This window comes from Brassica rapa, chromosome A03, assembly GCF_000309985.2.
Source record: "Brassica rapa cultivar Chiifu-401-42 chromosome A03, CAAS_Brap_v3.01, whole genome shotgun sequence".
Classification (NCBI taxonomy): domain Eukaryota; kingdom Viridiplantae; phylum Streptophyta; class Magnoliopsida; order Brassicales; family Brassicaceae; genus Brassica; species Brassica rapa.
This window is the reverse complement of record NC_024797.2, coordinates 6724369-6746334: the sequence shown is the minus strand read 5'-3', so window position 1 is coordinate 6746334 and position 21966 is coordinate 6724369. Positions and strand designations below refer to the sequence as shown.

Sequence of the window (21966 nt, the reverse complement as noted above, 5' to 3'; positions counted from 1 at the left end):
GAAATGAACCTTTGAAAAATAACACAGCCCATCGTCTTTATCCAGTACAAGGCCCAAAATATTATTAGAGTATTAATTAAAAAGCCCACGTAAATTAAATAGTATGCTGAAGTAATGGGCCGTAAAATTAGGGGTCCACCGTTAAAGTAGTATAAATAATCGTGTCTCATATCCTTTCTCCCCTAAACTGCCGCCGTCGTAACAACTGGTCAGCTTGGTTCCAGATCTAAATCGCTGGCGATCGTGGATCAGGTATTTTCTTCTGCATGTTTGTGTATTTTCGGTAGTACAGTAGTTTTAGTAAGTTCCATCTCCTCAAACTTTTCTTTTCTTTGTCAGATCCAATTTTTTTTAGTTAGGGTGATTCCAAGTTGATTTTTTTTTCTTAGATTTTGTTATTAAATGTTTACAATTTTTTTTTAAAAACCCAAATTATAAGATAGATTGTTAGTATATAACTTTGATTTGATACAAACTGATTACTTATTTTTTGATCACTTTGCATTGGAACAAAGTTTTATACTGATAATCTGATTTTATAAATCGGTTAAAACTTTTATAGAACAATAATTATGATTGAAGTGTTGATTAATTCATGGATCACATTTTTTACACTTACTAAAACATCCGTGGTCATACATCCATGAAATTTACTCATGGATGTCTGATCACAAATGTTATATATATTATAATTGATGAAGTGATTAGTTTGGAAGGATGGAGTGATTAGATTGGAAGGGTATTCATCATAAAAAAAAACTCTTGTTTGTATGCAAAAGAGTTCACAATCATGGCCACAATCTGAGTTTTTATTTTACCATTGTGTAGGCTAAGTTTAACATTTTGCTCTTCAAAGTTTGAATTAAACTTCTGCTAATCCGACTTATAGTCTATGCTTCAAACTTTTTGTCTTAATTCCCAGATTTTGGCAGAATAACAATTGAGATGTTAGTTGTTAGTACAATTTTTTTTCTACAACTCTCCAAAATGATTAGCCAAAGATATGGCTCTTAAACACATCATTCTTACACAGTAGATCTTCTTTTTCCATCCAAACTCAGTTTGTGGTACAAATTTAACTGTGCAGTTCCTCAAACAAAGAAATGGCTCAAGCAAGCTTACCTTTCAAAGTTGGGGAAATTGTTGAAGTAAGATCTTTTGAAGAGGGATATCGTGGAGCTTGGTTTCGATGCAAGGTATAACTAGACTCTAATTCTTCAATGAATTAACTTGGTAATCTTTGGAAAAGTTACTAAACATATTTGAAGTCTTTGTGCTTTCAAAAACATCACTTATATCATATGCACTACCACTTCTTGAAACTCAATATATCCTCAAGGTGAATGGCTGAATAGATGAGCATATGAAAAGAAACATGTTTTTTGGTACATGTAAAACCAGTGAATGTTTTCTTAATCTTATGCACACATTGTTAGAACCTTTTGATAATTCATGCACTTTGTTCAACTTTGTAAATGCACATATAGGTAGGTATAGCTTCTTAAAGAAAGTTGTCAAATAAACATGTGTATAACATGTGTTGTAGGTTTGAAGTCCCTGCATAACTAGAACATGGTATCCTCAAAATGACAAACTCACCAACTCATCCTATATTAAATTTTGAATCTTAATTGTTGTCAACCGTGTTGATGGACGCAGATAAAAAGTTGTTAGGCATATGAACCTTTCCTAGGACCTTTAGACTTTTCTGCCCAAAAAGAACTAGATCTCCTATAGGGACTACTTTCTTGATCTCTAGGAGAGACTGCTCTTATAGGAAGAGACTAGTAGAGCTCTCACAAAGAGAGACTACTCTCACGGGGAGAGATTGCTCCCACAGAGAGAAATTACTCTCACAAGGAAAGACTGCTTCTCAAAGAGAGAATCTGCTATTCCAGTTCTGGAGACATGGAGAGTTGTGTAAAAGAGGTGTGCCCAAAGGCGCCCCCAGGTTCAGACCCAAAAGCCTTGGTCCTAACGTGAGAGTATGTTTTAAGCGGCCCAAGGTTCAGACCCAAACGCCTTGGCCCTTTAAGCGGCTCAAGGTTCAGACCCAAACGCCTTGGTCCTCTAAGTTGAGACTATGTTTTTTGGTGCTCCATGGTTGTTCAGACCCAAACGCCTTGGTCCTTTTAGCGGCCCAAGGTTCAGACCTAAACGCCTTGGAGGACCAAGGCGAGGCTATGTCCTAGAGGCGTTTGCCTTGGTGCGCCTTTGGCCTTATTTTAAAGCGCCTTGGTAACACAAAAGTGCGCATTGGTCCTCCAAGGCGAGGCTATGTCCTAGAGACGCTTGCCTTGGTGCGCCTTTGGCCTTATTTTAAAGCGCCTTTGGTGACACAAAAGTGCGCCTTGGTCCTACAAGGCGAGTTTATGTCCTAGAGGCGCTTGCCTTGGTGCGTCGTTGGCCTTATTTTAAAGCGCCTTGGTGACACAAAAGTGCCCTTGGTCCTCCAAGGCGAGGCTATGTCCTAGAGGCGCTTGCCTTGGTGCGCCTTTGGCGTTATTTTAAAGCACCTTGGTGACACAAAAGTGCGCCTTAAAGTTTCTATATGAAACATTTTTTTACCTGGGTTCATGGTCACAAACACAAACCCGTGATTGTAAAACAGTTTCATATTATTCCAATTGGGTCTAGTTTTCTCAGTGAGGCTTTAGGTGTCTCAGATGGGTTGTTGTTACTATTGAAGTATATCTTTTAACTTGAAAGAATCAAACCTAGTTACAGTTTATAAGTTCTTCGTGGGAAGATGTTTGATCCACAAGGCGAGAGCACCTTGGTGCGCCATGGCGCAAGGCGCAAGGTTCTAACCTTCTCGCCTTTGAGCGCCATGTGCCTTTTAAAATCTAGGGAGGGATACTATGCTCTCTCGCAGACGAACTCTCAATCAGTGTTGATTTCATCCACTGTCTTCGCTTGGCAGACATCAAACATTTGCCTGCTTAATGATGCTGCAAGGTTGGCACCAAGCCAGTCCATCAATTTTGTTCAAAACTTGTCCCAAGTTGTGCTGTTATTGTTGTTGTAGCCATTACATCTAATGGAAGGCTGGATCATTCACACAGATAAAGTTAGAGGGGCATTCTGTGTCTTTAGGTATCAAAATAATTAGCAGTACGAACAAGCAAACTCAATAGATGTGTCGCCAAAAGATGAGAAGAGTTCAACGGGTTTGGTAGCAAGTTGCGACCCGTCTACAGACGGTACCTGAGATTTGGTGTCTCTTAGTAGGTTTCTTGTGGTATTGGACTCTAACGCCAGGGAGTTGCTTTAGGCGCCCATATCTCTGTTGACTTAACCCGAGTGTCTTCAACAACGCATCTGTTTCTTCCTACCTTTGTGCAGCATTAATGCATCTGTTTTGACTCATGCAACTCACTACATGTTTGTTGCAGTTTCCAGACCTCATGATATGCCATCTTTGATCATAATTCAGAATCACATATATCTCTGAAAAACCTAATTAGAGAAATCTTAGAGTTTATGTCCATTGTATACATTCACAAGTTTTGTAGGTTATCTATCAATCAAAATCATATAAAAGAACTCAGTGTTTGTACTGATGCATCGTACCAAATTATGACTTCCACATTAGAGATGAGGAAGATAAGCATGCATTAAGTCTAAATTAAGAATCTCACAACATCCATTTTTATTTAGAACTAATCTCATCTTTCTAATGTTTGAGATGCTCTCTTATTATAGATATAAACATATGTTTAACAACTTTGTTTTTACTGGTTAATTAGATATTAAACATATACACGAAGGAGGAGAAATTGTTCTACAGCTTGAAGTATCTTGATTACGATGGGGAAGGTGAGCTTTATCATCCTCTTTTGCATATATTTATTTCTGTTTAACTAATATCATATTATTTTCACAGTATTTTGTAATGTCTATGCGTGAATAACCTTATGAAAATCTTATATCTGGTTCAGAGATACATCACACACAAGTCTATCAACAGTTTGAAGATGGGGAGGAGTGGCTGATGGTTCGACCATCATATCCACCATGTTATCAGGAGCGGGAAGTCCGTAAAATCGAGGCTGACCAAGCACCTCTTGTTGTCGTTCATGGCTCTTGGCAAGTAGGAGACTTGGTTGATTGGGATAGAGATGGATGTTTCTGGTGTGCAACGGTCTTAACAGTGAAGAGAAACGAACCATTCCAGGTACATACAAACCAGATTGGTCTCGTGAAGTTGTTTGTTATAGTTATCTAGTCCATGTTCTTCTTCTTGTCCCTTGGTCATTTGAGTTAAATCTAATAAATGATTTTCACAATTCCTTTTTTTTTGTTTTCTAAGTGGAACTCCCAATTATCTATTTTTTCAGATTGAGTTGTTTCCACCACCACTCGGTGAAGGAGAAACTTATAAAGCTTTGCGTAAGGACGTGCGTCCAACATTGGATTGGTCACCTGAAGATGGCTGGACACTGCCTTCTACGGTTGGTTTGCCTTATACGTGATTTATATTTGATTTCTTATGATTTTTGGTATCTTGCTCATTTTGTTTGATCACGTGGTGGTGTTGTAGGATGGACGAAAAAGTCAAAGTGTTAGGCTCGTGAAACGTGAGAAAGGAGGTTAGCTTTGCTACTTACAAGGACATCATTCTATTTTCCCATGTTTGCTTGGTTTTAAAATTCATCTGGTTTTGTTTCATTTTTTACAGTAGATCATGTACCTGGAAAAGAAAAAACAGAGAGAGCCAAGAAGCAGAAGACAGAGAGACACACGCAGCACAGGACTGAGAGAGACGCGCAGCAGAAGACAGAGGGAGACATGCAGCCAGAGAAAGGCAATGGAGAGATTCGACAAAATATCGATGAGTCGGATTCAATTGAAGCTGCAGTTTATGACTTGGAAGAGCTTATCGTTCGAATTGAGTGGATAAAAAATATGCTAAGTCCAGATGTTGGAGAAGGTTCAACGTGGAAATATCAAGATTACCGCCCATCTTCTAAGTGAATGTGAATTCATCATGGTGATAGGTTTGTGATCTTTTTCACATCTCTCAATTTGACGTTTTCTTGTGTATACATGAACAAGATCTTTAGGGTTGTACTTATGGGGCTATTGAATAGGGAGACACTGGAACTATATTGTGTTTGTATCTTTCACTTCTCTAATTGTATTTTGTTGATTTTTTTTTCAGGTTTAGGAGGTGAAACTGCTGGTGTGCTAGTGAAATTTTGTTAAAAAATTTTCAAGTTCGATGGTGAAATGGGGAAGAGACGTAGAGTTTTGTGCAACACCAGAAAAGACATGTTGATGTAGGTTGTGTATATGCTTTTCCAAGGGCCCTAAAAATATGCTAATGACCAATTTCATCTTTGTACACATGTTTTTACATTTGTATAAAGGTAATGAAGGGAATTTGTTTTGTTTTTTTTTTGTTCAAACATCAACTTTCATAAACCAATTCATGGTAACGAGATTACAACCTTATAAAGATTTTTAACTCTACATACAATTCCGAGATTTAGTAACCCCTACGAACATTTAAAAGGATCCTATGCTATCTAATCGAGCCGACATTGTATTTTTCACTACTATGAAAACAAATTCATCCCAAAATTCGGAAGGAATTGTTTCTATAACCACCTAATTCTACCACTAAAAAACAGATAACAAACACATGTCAATAAAATTCAAGACTTATAATGAGAATTCCATTAAGAACATAGCATCCTGGTACCAAGGATCATACAATTAGGCACATCCAGTAGCAGCAGCCCATAAGACGCATCTTCTTACTTAGTAAGACTGGAAGCTATGAACAGCGGTTTTGAAACTGTGAAAGGCGGGTTGAGGCAATGGCTTCATCGACGGTCTGACCGGATTTCTACAAAATAAAAGAAATAATAAAAAGGCTACCGGATTTGCCACTAAGTCGGTACTGTGTATGCCTAGCCACTAAATGTGTTCAACAACAAGCCACAAGACCTCTCCTGAAGACCATGCAGAATAGTTTCCCGTCTCCTAGAACCGGAGGAACAGCTTCTCTTGTAGGTCGGTTTGACGCCAATGACGTAGCTCTGCTTGAGCAAAATGAAGTACCTCCCCTTTGTAGCAGTGGATACGTATTACTATTGTGGCTACTCCTCTGACCATTGCCATAGAAGTTTCTGTTTCCACCCTGGTTTCAGGAAAGTTCAGCACCCGCAACACAAAGAGCCGGTCTGGCGAACACATATCCGCCATAATTGCTCTGGTACGTCCCCAAGAGGTAACCTTCGGAGTTCATCTAGGCTAGATACGAGCGTTGAGCCACCCACACGCCGGTTCTGCCTGTACGCCACCCCACGCGCCTCGCTCTTTGCGGATCTGAGTATCAAGCCACCACCAAGAGTAGCTTCCAGATCTGCAAGTCAAGCGATAACAAATGTAGGCACGCGTAGTCTTCTACTCCGCCGCGGACAGAACAAAACCACCATGGACCTCCATGGAGTTCCAGAGTCAACGAGCATATCACCAGGAAGAAAGAGAGGCTACGAGGAGGCAAAAGAAAAACAAGAGAAGAGGGGAAATAGGAGCTTCCAACGCCGGCAAGAGACACCGGACATCAGGGGAGATCGCGACCGCTGTTCTATGGTTCTTGTGAAATGGGTGGGGGTTGAAAGAAAGAGCTTCACGTTAGAATCAATATGTATTATAAACGATGAAGAACTCGCAGGAATCTGAGCTAATCATGTTGACAAAGACATTAAAGCTCGGTAACTTCGAGAACTAACTCCATAGTGAGACACAGAGTTGAATTGTGGTTGTTCAAAATCTTTTAGTAGCTTAATTTTCTATCCATGGAGGGACCTTTGACAGAACCTGGTTTGGGATCTTCACCGACTTCCTCCCACCGTTGGGGATTGTGAACGCTATTTGGACGCATAATTGCTACGTTGAAACCCTATTATTTTCTCGAGAGAGAAAACATAACAACCCTAGTTTTGTGTCGTATCTCTCTTTTTCTTGGAAAATAAGTTCTTTAATAGGACCTTTCCATAGAATTGTATTTTCCATAAATTAAATTTTTATTTCTTTAGTCTAGTCATAAAAATTAAATAAATTGACCTGCTATTTTCCTACGGATATGTTAAAAATCAACATAACAATATTAATTATTATTCAATTATCTTCATGTTGTATCTAACTAGGTGTTTCGTCCATGCATACCCCAATAATAATAATTTATAATTATTTATTAATACATAGATTACTAATTAAAAGATTATAATAATAAATTATTATCAATGTTTTCTTTTGAATTTTTTTGCATATTATAATTTTTTGAAAATTTCCTTTTTTACACTATATAAATAAATATTTAAAATCACCGAACATTCTCTTTTCAGTTATATAAAATTAAAAAAAATTTACTTGATTGATAGTTAGTTATGTGTTTTTCTGAATTGTTTTTTTTTTTAATTATAAAATAATATTTTTTTTGGATAACAACACAATCTATATAGGAATTATATTTTTATTTTAAAAACTAGTTTTATATTTTGGAAATTTTTTTTTTGTATTAATTTTAAAAACTTATTTTATTAAATAAATTTTATTTTTTGTCTAATTTATATATTTTATTTTATTAACGATATAAACAATATTAATTAGTCTAACTTTTAATGTGAAGGGTCAAATGTAAAAGAATACTTATTAAATAATAATATATATAGTGATATATAAAGTTCATTGTTTCTTGACCATACACAGATGATCGAATGGCAGATGAATTTTGAAAAATTAAACGATTTAGGTTCAAATTAGTCCATAATAGTAAATATGTGTAACCATATGGATATGAAGCCATGTTTTGTATATCATTTGAATATTTGAAAAGAAAATATTAAAGATTCAATTGGTGACTACAATTTAGGAAAAATATTTATGATGAATTTTTTGTTCTTCAAAATTGATATCAATTAAGTTAATTTTTTTTTAGTCAAACTAAGAACATATGAGCCCTACCATATTCCTCTATGTTTCTCATATATTGATGAATTAATAAAGAGTATTTTTTCTCTTCTAAATTTGATGAGGAACGTTTGTTCCTCCATATTTTTTTTTTTTTTTCAATTCAATTCTTTAAATAAAATTTTGTTTAAAATTTTTCTGTTTATTTCATTCATTTTCATGGTCACCAATTGAAACCTAAATATCTCAATTTAATTAAAAAATAGATGTTTTCATTAGAAAATTAAAAAAAATTGAAATAAATTATCTTTATTATCACAACTTAAAAAGAAATTTACTTTGTTAAAGAAATAAATTAAGAGCCAGAGTGAATTGCAATCAGAAGAGGCAAAATCTTATCCATCCAGAAAGCCTCAAAAACTACATCGTTTTAAAAGCTCTGGCAACAAGTGCAAAAACTCTTATCAACATCAAAGGCAGAGGAAACCACAAGAAAAGAAAAAAGTTATCATAAGAGGTTAGAGCAATGGCAGCTGTGAGCTGCTGCTTCTTCAAGCTATCACATTCACGACATCTCAAACCCTCGAGGCCTTCTTTTTCCTGCTCCGCCTCTCAACCTTCCCAAAACAACATAAAGGTAACATCATCATCTTCATCAGGAGTTTCCATACAATGCAGCTTGTGATGAATTGCAACAAATTTCCATGTCAGGTAATCATAAACGGAGCTGCAAAGGAGATAGGAAGAGCGGCTGTGGTTGCTGTGACTAAAGCCAGGGGAATGGAGTTAGCTGGTGCTGTCGACAACCATTTTCTTGGCGAAGATATTGGCTTGGTGACTTAACTTACATTTTACTTCCACCTGGTTGGTTTATCTATTAACATGACACCCTAAACTCTAATGTTCTTTTAGCTCTGTAACATGGTGGAACCTCTAGAGATACCAGTAGTGAGTGATCTAACAATGGTCTTAGGCTCGATATCTCAGGTTCCATTATTTCCAAACTTTCTCTCTTGTTTCCCACCAGAGTGACATCTACGGAACAACCTAAACGAAAAATATTGTTGGTAGGGAAAAGAAGTGGGAGTTGTGATCGACTTTACAGACCCATCAACAGTGTATGAGAACGTAAAACAGGTATTTAATAAAAAAAACTTTCTTTTTTATCCACCAAGTTGGAAAAGTCAAACCATCAAGAGTGTTAATGATCTTTGATCTTATCAAGGCAACGGCATTTGGGATGAAGAGTGTTGTGTATGTACCTCGGATTAAGCCAGAGACAGTATCAGCGTTATCTGCACTTTGTGACAAGGCCACCATGGTGAGCACAGGGTGAGATACTCTCAGCAAATTCGTTTTGTTGTTTTTTCTTGGTGAAGTCGAGCTTGTCCTGGAGCGACCATAAATGTTCCAGATTTATCTAATTTCTCCATTGTTTGCATTATAGGGGTGCCTTGTAGCACCAACACTATCCATAGGATCTATACTTCTCCAACAGGCTGTGATCATGGCTTCCTTCCACTACAACAACGTTGAAATCGTAGAGTCAAGGCCTAATGCAACGGTATGATCAAAAGAAAATGTAACTTATAGAGAATTTAATGAACCAAGGTATATATAATGAGATAGTTATCTATGAAAGTGACTCACACGAAGCTTTTGATATTAAATCACAAGAAGTGGCTCTAAAGATACCTATGAAATGCAGGATCTTCCTTCTCCAGAAGCTACCCAAATTGCGAACAACATATCAAATCTTGGTCAGATATACAACAGAGAAGATAGTTCAACTGATGTTCAGGTAAAGGCATGAACAAGCTGAAAAATGCCAGAAAGATTAAAAAAGATGGGCTAGTTAGGACTTTGGATCATGTATATTTATACACAAACAAAGCTCTGTTTCCTAATGTTTCCAGGCAAGAGGTCAAGTAATCGGAGAAGATGGGGTTCGTGTTCACAGTATGGTTCTACCTGGACTACCATCTAGCACACAAGTCTACTTCTCAAGTCCAGGAGATGTAATTATCATTACAGTTATCTATTTAAAAACCAAACTGAAAATTATGTTCTCTAACACAACCTGTTGGACACAGGTTTACACTGTTAAACACGACATAGTTGACGTAAGGTCCCTAATGCCTGGACTACTTCTCGCAATCAGAAAGGTGGTACGCCTCAAGGTAACAAGGAAACACGCGAGAGTTCTCCATCCATTGATGTATTACTTACTGTTATCTAATCACTTGTCCTTGTTCTCTTTTGGTTTTACAGAATCTGGTTTATGGCCTCGAGAAATTCCTGTAGGAACTGAAGTGTTTCGCCAATCATCAATCAAGATACGAGTCAAATGTTATATTATAATGAATAGGTCATGTCATCCTGCAAGTCATATGAAAGAAAACACATTAAACATAAAGTTTAGAGATAGGATGTTATTTCCTTTCACGGTAATACGGATAATCATTTTTAAGGCGAGGACACTAACAAATTCAAATGAGAAAACCATTATCCTAGGGCCTGGCAAAATACGATGTTCAATGCTTATGGTCATGGACTCATGGATACTAATATATTTTCATGTTTCAGTACCAACGTATGCTTGTACATTTCTAGTGCCAGATCATGGCATCCTTAAGTCTCACTAATAAATTACCAAAAGGAACTAACACTCAGCTCTGGTTTAATTCAAGTGCTATTGATATGCAAAGTCATCTCACATTTAGATACAATGAGAAAATTTTGTCAGAGTTTGCTCAATTTAACAAAAATGCACAAAAAGAAAAAGGAGAAGCAACAAATCATTTAAATCATTTACATCCATAAGAACTATCTAACCTCTGAATTTATCAGCCATGGCTCCAATCCAGGCTCTATCTTTATCGCTATATGCATATCCAGCAGTAGAAGCCACCAGCAAAAACCCATCCATTTTCTCCGATTCATCTGTATTTTGAACGAGAGGTTGCACAAAAACAGAACGCGTCCCATCAGGAAGAATATCCCACGACAATGCAGAACCTAAAATCAAACTAAAAAGGTTAACGTATATGTTCTGTCGCACCAAAGAGGATCAACACTGCTGAACAAACTCAAGGAACACAATATACCTGCATACTGAGGGAAATAAAGGGTCTCCTTAACATCAGCCAGGCCTATTTCATCAACCTTTCTCTTGAACCAGTCATGTAGTTGAGCCTTTGACATTTGACCAGGGCAGTTCCAGTAACCGCGAACACAAAGCTCACCTTGAATCGATATCATCTGAAGTAAAAAAAAAAACAAACTTTCTTAGTAAAGCAGAGAGCTAAGTAGGAGATAAGAGCAACAATGAACACCATACCACAGCTACTGTACTTGTATTCCTTAGCAAAACATAAGTTGCCCAAGCCAAATCCTCTTTCAAAGAGTCTCCAATGCTTGATGATATCACAAAAACCTGTTCTCCCTCTTCAGGTAAGCTTCTCTTCTCTACTTCAGAACCCTAAAACATCAAAATCTCCATTCACTAAATAGGCCAAAACAAAAGCAGTACACAAAGACGATTACCTTGAGGAACTTGCCAAAGTAAGGTAAAGCTACGGAGAATGCAGCAAGTGATAACCCTAAAGCCTCTGATCTCTATCACCACACAACACAATCATTCAAACACTAGTAAGCCATATACTACTCTTAACCAAAGTAAACCAAGAAACAATAAAAATGTTGAACCGGATTAAACCAGGTTTATATAAATGATACCAGCTGAGATTCGTTGATTGGAGGTGAAGCTGAGAAGTGGTTGAGAAGAATAAGCGATCCGAACCCGTACCCGATCCACCTCGGTAGATAAGATTCGTCTAGCCCAGGAATCCCTACAAAACGGATTCAAAATCTCTCTAAGAGAGTAGGTAACTTTCAATTGGAGAAGAAGAGTAGGAATAAGTTACCGAAAGTGAAGCGAAGGACGGAGAGATTGAGCTGTTGCTGATCAGACCGTGACGATTCATTCTCCGCACGAGCGAAGATTCGTGTAGACCTCGCGGCGGTTTGGGAGCGGGGTCGCAGCGCGAAGCGCGGATTCAACGGGAAGTTACAGATTTGAACACTCATTTCTCTAGCTCAGTCGCTGGTGTCTGTTAGAGAGCAGAGACCGCGTGTATGTATGTATTCGCCATTGGTTATTCCGCGAAGAACCTCTACCTAGTAGGCTCGGCCCATTAAAGGGATACAGGCCCAATTGTTTAAACTAACCCGCAAACTTGAAGTTAATGGACTCTGTATATGTATGTTCATTCTTTACATTATTAATCTTATTATAAATTATATATAATTATTGCATCGATAACTTTCTACCATGTAAAACAACAAATTATCATTCTTAGTTTTACTATGTAATAAATTTTGTATTTTAAAAAAGACGTAAACCACTAAAAAGGTAAAAAAGGCTTCCAAATTAGTGAAAACAAGTGTCATTTCAGATTTTTAATTGTATCTAAAAAAACTTTTCAAAAGAGAACTTCTATATTTTCTCTCTCTTGGTGCCATTTTATTATTTGCTTATTTTAATTGTAAGATGATCTATTAGATTTAGATATAATACTAATAAAGTTGCTCTGATATTTGCATCACGCCAAAGCTATCTTTTTTTTTTTTTTTTTTTTTTTTTTTTTTTTTTTTTTTTTTAATTACGTATTATAAATAAAATCTGCCCGATAAATCGGGAATCAGATACGGCTACAAGCTTGTTTTGAACAAAATGTCGAAATTAATCTATTACAATACTAGCTTCGTCCACCCACTAAACCCGGCACATTCCGCTAGTTTGTTTTTCGAAATCCTTCGACATCGGTAGCCGTTCTCTACCATCAACGTGATTCTCGGGTAAGTGAGGTTCTCCTCGTTGCCGAGGATGCCGGGAGTTCCCTTGACGTCTCCGGAGTAGCTAGTTTCCGATGATCTCCACCAAACTTGCAACTTTCTCTGTCTATGAAGCTCAAAACGATCGAAGGGGAAGATTCAAATACTTACCAAGGCCTTGCGAACGCCACCAAAGCCGGAATGTATGAAACGCCACACGACGCCTTGAACCGCATCCCAAAACGAGCAAACACCCGCTTCAACCGTCTACGAAACCTGCAGAAAGACGGGTTGTATCCATCGCCACAACCTGAAAAGAAGTCTCAAAACCAACGCAAGAAAGCCAGCTACACCACCGCCAGAGGAACAAGACCAACACCGCGGTGCCCGGATGTGAGCATGGACAAGACGCTGACTCAAAGACGGCTAATGACTCCCGAGAACCGCCTAAGCATCTAAGCCTTTGAGAACCAAAGAACTTTTCTTGACCACAAACTAACAACCTCCAGAGCCAAGGAGATAAACATCAATGACGAACAAGAGACTTTAACTCCTAAAGCCAGGCCGTCGCCTAAACCGTCGGACAATCAAAACAGGATGCTAGAGGAGGGAGCAACGAAAGAGAGGCTGAGCAAACTAGGAACCATCTAATGGCCATAGACGACCACTCGTATTGAACCAGAAGCACACACACGAAGAAACAAAACCGGACACTTTCACCACGATTACATCCGACTCGAAACTCGCCTCCTAATCCAGAGATCGGAGCACTCTTGGTTGCGGCAAGCAGGAACCGGAATATCCCCGACCCGAGGAGACCCTAAAAACCCACCACCTCAACCGAACAAGCACGACGCGATAGATCCGTAGTGACGAACCACCACCGGACCAGCCGTGACAAGAACCCTCACATCCTCCCCACGACGATGGAACACCGGAGAGCTTGAGTAAGGGAAAAACGAGCTCACCATAACCCTAAAAACCGACTTCCCCAGCACGACCCGCACCACTACACCGCGTCACGGCTCCACGAGGAGCTAAACCACCACCGGAATCGTCAATCTTCGCGAGCAGACGACAGAAGCCAATAACGGATGCCAAACCAGAGCCGGAAACAAAGCGGGGAGAGCACAAGAAGATCAGAGAAGCAAAAAGCAAACAGAGTTGAGAGGAGAAAGCCCTCCGGCACCGGCACGCGCTCGGACGCGCCGTCCGGACACCAGAGGCGATGACAATGGCGTTTTGAGATCTAGAGCGTTAGGAGAGAGAAAGCACCGGGCGCCAAAGCTATCTTATAACTTCGGTTTCACTAATCTGAAAATTTATAATAAACTGCATTTTGGGTTTCGAATTTTAGATTTTTTGGTATAAAAGTATTATCAACTCTTAATCAAACTACTGGATAAAAAACCTTCCACCAGTATGTCAATGTTACTAATATAAATTTGCACCTGATTATATTAATTAACAATATAAACAGACTTTGTATATTTACAAGTAATAAATATCCTACATACTAATATACCAAAACAAAACCTTTCAAACAAAAAACTAATCGAAATATGTGTATTTCCCTCTAAACTCAAATGGACATATAATCACACAATCTAAACATAAACCACCTTTGGTATGTGTACAATCTATCTGGAGCATAGAGAACTTGACCCAAACGGGCGAGTTTTGATTCTCTACGACAAAATCACCCACGTGATGATAAAACCACCTCCCTGGTTCATCCAAATGTCGTTCAGACATCGCACCTTGGCCGTCTGATGTAGACAGTTGAAACCTGACCGGTTTGATATCCCAACCATGAACTTGGTCGAGGTTACTTGTTTTTCTCCCACACTTTCTCAAAGGTTTGCCTAAATGTATCTTGAAAAGTACACTGTATTTTCCTGGTGCAAATTCAAATCTGATATTTCCCACCGCTTCTAACCACCATACTTGCCGGAGATAAGCTATTGATCCAAATCTGAATGGAACAAAAGGTTCAATAGAATATTAACCGTTGTAAGAACTAAGAAATTAAGAATGAAAAGAATCATAACAGATGCGAGTGTTGGTAAGGGGACAATGTTGATCAAGTACTCTGTCACTTAATCTGTAGACTATATGTCTCTTAAGTGGAGAAAATATTGGATCTCATCTAATCTACTTATAGATAAATACTGTCCTCTTTTTTTTTGTAGGGATTATCACCTAGATGAAGCACTAGTGGAAGAAATTATCGTTTCAATTGGTGGTTTATTTAGAGGAATAAAATGAAGAATTTATTTTAAAATTTATGTTTCCTTTCCCTCAAATTCATTTTCTTTACTTTTGCATTTAAATATAAAAGCCAAATTTTTCAAAAAAAAAATACATGTATGTTCCTCATCAAAATTGAAGAGGAATAATGAAGAATTTTTGTTACTAAATGAATATTTTTTGAAAAAATTTATTAATTTTATAAAAATGCATTTTACCATCATAAATCTAATACTCATTAACAACAACAAAAACATGGGAATATATAAAATATTCATATTTATTTTTGTAACATGGGAATATAGTGATATAACGGAGATAATGATCATGTATATTTTTATTAAACGTTTTTCGTTTAAATATTTGAACTATTGGAAATAATCTGGATAGAGTTTCCGAATAGTATTAAATTAAAAATATATGAGAGAATATGTAGGGAAATAGAATAAAAATGATAGTTGAAGGAAAGCCATCCAATTATTGATATGATCGAGCAAATTTGGGATAAGAGAAAATGACATTTCCGTCGAGGACCCAACAGTTTCCATATTCACTAAACAAACAGCTCGAGCTTATCTAAAGATTATATATCAGCTATATGAATATTACACGTCATTATACATTTCGTATACGCGTTTATTCTGTTATTATACGAAAAATTCATTGCATGCTTATACAATTTGTAGCCAACAATCAACTTGTCATTTTTCCTTATATTATCCAATGATTAGTTTGAAAGAGAAAAAAAAATGTTGACAAAGTCGTTTTTCTTAAGAAATAACGATGGGTTCAGTTAAAGCACAATTAGATGCACAAATCAGAAAGAGTTTAGGCTTACACTATAATTCATCCACTAAATCTTTTAATGATATTGCTGGTATTTTTGTCTAGTGAATTCAGAGGCAATTAGATTTTGGATTTTAGGTTATTCCTCTTCTCACATTCTGTTATTTTATACTATATTTTTTTTACTTTTTTTATAGAGAAAAAGACCAAAATAGCACTAAATCAAGTTTTTGTTTCCAAACTAGCACTCAAGGACAAAAGTCACAAAAATAGCACTTAAGGGGTGGGGTTTATGGTTTAGAATTTAGGGTTTAGGGTTTAGAGTTTAGGTTTTAGGGTTTAGAGTTGAGAAGTGAGGTTTTGGGGATAAGATTTCAAATTTTGAAAAATAAAAAAATTTAAATTTTTCAAAAGATAAAATGCTATTTTGGTCATTTTAGTTTTTGAGTGCTATTTTTGTGATATAAACTTAGAAAAGTGCTATTTTGGAGATTTGCCCTTTCTTATATTTATTGTTGTGTACTGCGTAGTATGTTTTGTGCTTGGATCAGTCCAAACCGAAACCTTTCTTATCTTTTGGGATTTGGACTAGGCGACCAGACAGGCTAGGTTTATACTTTTATCATTAAATAATAAAGAAAAAATAAAAACAAAATGAAAGAGATGTATAGAGAGAGACGTAAAAATGACCTCGACTCGTCGGAAGAAATACGTTCCCAATATCGGCGATCATCAAAGCCGGTTATCTTCATTGCCTTTGGTGATATAGCCAAACACACTTTCCCACTTCTCTTGTCCAACCATGCTTCCTTTTTTCTCATTACAATCCAAACAATTACTTTTATTATTAACTAATATATGAATAAATCGCAACTAACTCTAATAAAAGGTTTTCATATTATAATCTTTCTGTTTCTTCTTTCGTACACACATGACAAACCCATTCGGTCGACGGATTCCCTTTTAATATTAGCCTTTTTGTTTGAATTGCATGTCAAAAGACTCAAAACCAACCACTGAACCATACAATGATCCAGATTTTATTCATATATTATAATTATAATTTCTCTAGAATAAAAAACAATAATTCGTAACGAAAAAGAATTAAACCCTAAAGAAAGAAAACTGATATAAAGTTACAAAAATATCTTTCAAAATATATAGTGGTGAATCAATATTTATAAAGAAATAATGGTGCATTTTATTTCAACTTGGCAAATTGCAATGGTTGGCTTTTTCAAAAAAAAAAAAATAGCAATGGTTGGCCTTTCTATACATATCATTTTTTATTTATAATGAAAACGATCAATAAGACCAGAAGATACGAAAAAGTTATATAAAGAATATTTTTGTATAACCATAGTTATATCCTTATACACCCAAAAAAGAAAGTGTGGAAATAGTAAAAACTGTTTTGTATTCAAAGTTCAAAGAATTGTTGGACGGTAAAATTAATGTTTAAGTGTGTCTAGGTTTTTGAAAATCGTTTTAGATTTTTCTTTTTAAAATTTATGATCGATTAGAATTTTTTTTTAATTTATGACTGATTTGTCAAATATCTTGCACACAGACGCTACCTAAATCATTTTTAGAATACTGATTTTATTACTGTCTAGTTGATTTTAGGCATGATGGGAACAACTATTATGCTTTAGGCATGATTGTCTAAAGTGAATTCGTAGAACTTATCCCTTATAAACTTTTCCAACCTTTTATTTTGATCATGAATAAAATACTAGAGACTAGTTTCCTAGAGACTAATTTCAACATTTACAATTCTGCCCAATGTTTTTTTCCTTATACTAGTCTCCCGAAAAAATCTATTTTTCCTTTTCTACACCCCAAGAAATATCTAAGGTACGTATGTGACCATCAAATAAATGAAAGATTCTAAAGACCAAAATATAATAATTAAGAGAAAAAAACCTTTGTGCCGGCGTCGAAGAAGTTTGGTCGGCAAAGCCTTGCATAGATCTCTTTCGTGCGGCTAATAACTTTGTCTTTTTCTCCTACTTGTTGATCTTCAAGGATTCTTCGGACCAAAAACTTGTAGTTAAGGGGAAGCTTGTGTTCCCACACCGTGTCGGATCTCGACGCCCTATGAAATGACTTATTCACCCTTGCAAGTATGCATATCTCCGGTGGTTCCATGCACATGAACATTGCCGTTATACAGTTCTCAGGTACGTCTTCGAGACCGCATAACTTTCCAGCATAAGCCTCAGATCCGGCGAGGCTCGATGAAGCTGCCCCCATAGCTAAAAGATCGGTTGATATATATATATGACTCTTCTTTGAATTTGATGATCCTTTTTTTTTTACTTTTGTCTTTATGTATTCAAGTTTCGGGTTTGATGTGGTGGACAAGTAGAAAATATAGAGATGAAAGAAATGGGTTTGACATATTTGCGATTCTTTTGTTCTTTGTTTAATGGAGGAAGTTAATGGCATTCTTGGTTTTAAAGAGAGAAAGGGTGGTACGTGGGACAAATATATTTATGTGAACAAGAATTTTTATGACTTTTAATTATTTTACTAAGAATTTTTTTGATGTAGTGCAGTTAAAAAATGCTTCCATCGATTATGGATGGGAATTCGAGGATTTATTATGACTTTTGGACTATATTTATTGGACTAGTCGTTTTCTGACAACGATTTTGTGCACATTTTTTTCCTGGGAAAAACTAATTAGACGATAGGGTGGTTAAAAATATTGAGCATCAATCAAAAAGTTAGTTTTGAAGAAACTCAAAAAAAAAAATAAAAAAATCAGTTGAGAATAGAAAATTAATAAAAGTATGGGACATCCATCCTTTTTCAAGAGTTACTTAAAATTTCCCAAAGTTGTTTTTGTACTACTTTTCGAAGAAAATGATCAAAAGATGTTTCATTAGAAAGATAAAAGATCATTTTACCCATTATTTTATAGATATATATATATAAATAATAAAAATAATAATAATAATAAAAAATTTAATTTCGAATTATATGTTTATAAATTTGAACTTTTTATAATGTTTTAGTAATTTTCGATTTTCTTAATTTTTTGTTAGTTTAGAATTATATGTTTTCAAATTCGAACTCTTTTTAAAAAGAAATTGATTTACAAAAAAAAAAATTTTGAAATTCAAAAATACTTTTTGAAACTATTTTAAAATTTTTATTTTATTTATAGATATAATTATATATTCAAAAATGATAAAACAATATAAATATAATTATGTATTAAAATGTAAAAGTATATAAAATTGTAATGATTTATAGTTTTGGACAGATAAAAATAACTATTTTGTTTTCTAGTTTTTTATCACATGGATTTGAAAAATCACATGGATACATATGATATTTTAAAAGTTGAGTGTTATGAGTAAAAATGAATAAAATTTATCTCCCAATAACATAAGATTTAGTTAGAATTAGAGAATCAATAATAACTAAACTTTTTGAATAACAAAAGATTTGAATGAATTTTGAAATTCTTAAACCAATAACAATAGATTTTAGACTTTTGAAATCTAAGAACCAATAACAATAGAATCTCAAAATTTTCAAAATTCATGAGAATTCACTAACTAATAACTCCCGTAGAGTGTATATTCGGTGGTTTTATTTTACTATTGAAAAAATAAATAAATAGATCCGTTACTAAATTAGTGATGGGCGAAAAGTGGAACTTACAAAACATATTTTTCCTTCAGAAAAACTTTATTAAAAGAAAAAGAGAAAGACTTGTTGGTGATTTTATATGGGAATATATTCAAAGTGCATGGTTTCATGTGACAAACTGGTACCCATGAAAGATGCTAATCATATCACAATCCTAATTTCTGGTAGAGGAAATTAATTATATGAATATTTTAACTATTTATTAACACTACAAAGAGATGGTATGAATGTTTGTAGCAACGCACTGCGGGAAACACAATTCGTTAACATTCAATCGAGTTACATATCATTTTAAAAGACTGCATACAATTTTATTATGACGAGTGACTGATTTACGTTTAGAAAACATCTGGACCTCGTATTCAGTAAAACAAAAAGAAAAACATCTCGACGTCGTATAAAAACTGAACCATTATCATTAACATAAAATGTTATATATATCGAGATCTAGTTGGTGAAAAAAAATCTAGAAATAGTGATGGGTGCTTGTGGCCAAGGCATTCTGCCAATAAGATGGCGAGATTTCGATTTTAATCATTTTATCAAATGTTTAATTAAATGCTTGAAAATTCACGCACGTAGCGTGAAGTTCCCTCGTCCAGTGGGTTGTGTGCCACTTCTTTCTTTTTTCTTTTTTTTTTCTTTTTTTTTTTATTTAAATATATTAAAATCAACCGGTTTCCCGGTATACAGTTTGGATTACAAGGTCGATTTCAAACCCAAGCTTACAAATTGCTAAAATTAGCTTCGCCCGTCCACCAAACCCGGCACATTCCGCTAATTCGCTTTTAATAATCTTAGGAACCACGTAACTGTTCTCAACCTTAGACGATGACCATGGGGACGTGAGGTTCTCCTCGTTGCCTCGGATGCCGGGAATTCCCATATCGTCTTCGGAGTAGCTAGTTACTGATGAACGCCTCGATACTTGTAATCGTCACCGCCAATAAGCCCAAAGACGTTATAGAAGAAGGGTATAGAAAACAAACCAGAAAACTGTTCCATAACCTCCTGTACAACTTTTATAACGCTTTAAACCACTCGGGAAGCACCAGGCAAGGATGTCCAATGATCGAGAGCGGGAATGCAGAAAGTCGGGAACAGGACAGCAACTGCTAATTGAACCAGTATCTTACTCCAAACCTGCAAAGACTATAGCTGAGAGACACTACCGCAAGCAGAAACTCACGGCACTGGGATATGCCTCACAGTAGACTGATCCACCGAAGAAGAGGAGACTTCTCAGACCACAAGAAGCGCTTCCATTCCTCGTCAATCTCCTCCTCCGAAAACCGAAGAAAATGTCAATCTTTGATGTCGAGACCATGAACCGGTGGCACGATTCAATCTGCACATAACAAAACAGAGCAAGCACAAACCCAAACGAACAAGTCGACAAAGCTCGTCGGGAGACTGAAACTAATTAACCGAGAAGAGAGCATTTGGTTGAGAGGGAAGTCGCAGCACCGCCTCGAAGAAGCCATAGACGACTGTCTTCAACACCGCGGCGTTGCAGCACTCCACGAGCCATCACCACGAGCTCCAACACACGCCGGCAACAAGGGCTAAAAAAACTCGTCTCTGAGTAAACGGATCTCCAGAGCTCGCAAGGCAGGAGAAAATAGAACCTGTTCAACCAAGACGCCAAGGAAGTAACAACAGCTCCACCTCTACACACCTCTCACCGTCAATCCAAGCTGAAGTCGTACCAAGACTACAACCGTGACACAAAGGTGAGCCAAGCACACGCCTCCGCGCGTCACCATCCCTCCAGGAGGCTTAAGGGACCTCCTGCATAACCCTAAAAACCGACTTCAACATCAGAATTCTCCACTCATCCCGTGTTGAAACTCCATCATCTAGCTGAACATCGTCGGAGTCGGAACTTTTCTGCAGCGAAACCGAGATCCACCGTGCCTCCAAATGCAGAGTACCGAACAAGACAGAGAGAGTGAAGGAGACTATGGTGAAGCAAACACAAAATAAGCAGCTGAGATAGAATAAGGACGCCTCCGGCGCCGGTACGCGCACGCACGCGCCGTCCGGTCGTCGGAGCAGATGAGATCTCCTTTTTGTTCGCGAGAGAGTAAAGGTGGTGAGAGAAAGTATTTAGTCCACAATCACACAGCCCAAAGCTCAAATGTGTGCCACTTCTTGGTGTTGGTTAATCACTCACAAAAGTGAAAGATGGTGATCCATTCATTTCATTTCAGCTAATATGATTCTTGGCATAAAACTATAAAAGATAGATGCGTCGTCCACAATTCTTTTTGCAAATAGTTCATTAGTGGTATAGTTAATTTTAACCATACTACGATGATTGAAGCGACACCTTGGTTATCAAAGTAACTAAATATTGGTTACACTTGATAGAGAATTGATTCACGTGAATCACGTCTAAAAGCTAGTAATGATAAAGTAAAAAACGGTCAGATCTTAGCTAGCTATCAAACCACTGACATTCATATTAATTATGTTAAAATAATATGACACCAGCGAAACGAG

General features: G+C 36.5%; 4 protein-coding genes across 6 annotated transcripts; 2 read left to right on the top strand and 2 right to left on the bottom strand.

Moving 5' to 3' along the window:
- The first annotated feature begins 156 nt into the window (after positions 1-156).
- On the top strand, positions 157-5401 carry LOC103857146. 2 transcript variants are annotated; one of them, XM_009134306.3, is made up of 8 exons: positions 157-252; positions 1088-1196; positions 3750-3819; positions 3942-4177; positions 4341-4454; positions 4544-4592; positions 4685-5000; positions 5165-5401. In XM_009134306.3, the coding sequence occupies exons 2-7, from the start codon at positions 1104-1106 to the stop codon at positions 4975-4977; spliced, it is 855 nt and encodes a 284-aa protein (XP_009132554.1). In that variant the 5' UTR covers positions 157-252; positions 1088-1103; the 3' UTR covers positions 4978-5000; positions 5165-5401. The 2 variants fall into 2 exon arrangements, with proteins under 2 accessions (XP_009132554.1, XP_009132553.1); XM_009134305.3 differs by having other exon boundaries at positions 159-252; positions 4682-5000.
- Positions 5402-8282: 2881 nt separating this feature from the next.
- On the top strand, positions 8283-10436 carry LOC103857144 (dihydrodipicolinate reductase-like protein CRR1, chloroplastic). Its single transcript, XM_009134302.3, has 10 exons — positions 8283-8560; positions 8635-8757; positions 8836-8910; positions 8995-9060; positions 9149-9244; positions 9371-9487; positions 9632-9724; positions 9840-9941; positions 10017-10103; positions 10195-10436. The coding sequence occupies exons 1-10, from the start codon at positions 8450-8452 to the stop codon at positions 10225-10227; spliced, it is 903 nt and encodes a 300-aa protein (XP_009132550.1). The 5' UTR covers positions 8283-8449; the 3' UTR covers positions 10228-10436.
- Positions 9049-12366, bottom strand: LOC103857145 (protein COFACTOR ASSEMBLY OF COMPLEX C SUBUNIT B CCB2, chloroplastic). Of its 2 annotated transcripts, XR_004456484.1 has the most exons (9): positions 11850-12366; positions 11662-11774; positions 11470-11541; positions 11264-11404; positions 11031-11184; positions 10759-10941; positions 10153-10302; positions 9619-9741; positions 9049-9444 (listed from the first exon to the last, which is right to left on the bottom strand). XR_004456484.1 is itself a non-coding variant. In XM_009134303.3 (6 exons), exons 1-6 carry the CDS (start codon positions 12010-12012, stop codon positions 10754-10756), a joined length of 831 nt encoding a protein of 276 aa, XP_009132551.1. In that variant the 5' UTR covers positions 12013-12339; the 3' UTR covers positions 10619-10753. The 2 variants fall into 2 exon arrangements, 1 of the variants encoding a protein (XP_009132551.1); XM_009134303.3 differs by lacking the exons at positions 9049-9444; positions 9619-9741; positions 10153-10302 and having other exon boundaries at positions 10619-10941; positions 11850-12339.
- Positions 12367-14194: 1828 nt separating this feature from the next.
- Positions 14195-18806, bottom strand: LOC103857143 (F-box protein PP2-A14). Its single transcript, XM_009134301.3, has 3 exons — positions 17722-18806; positions 16486-16604; positions 14195-14734 (listed from the first exon to the last, which is right to left on the bottom strand). The coding sequence occupies exons 1-3, from the start codon at positions 18244-18246 to the stop codon at positions 14311-14313; spliced, it is 1068 nt and encodes a 355-aa protein (XP_009132549.2). The 5' UTR covers positions 18247-18806; the 3' UTR covers positions 14195-14310.
- Positions 18807-21966: the final 3160 nt, after the last annotated feature.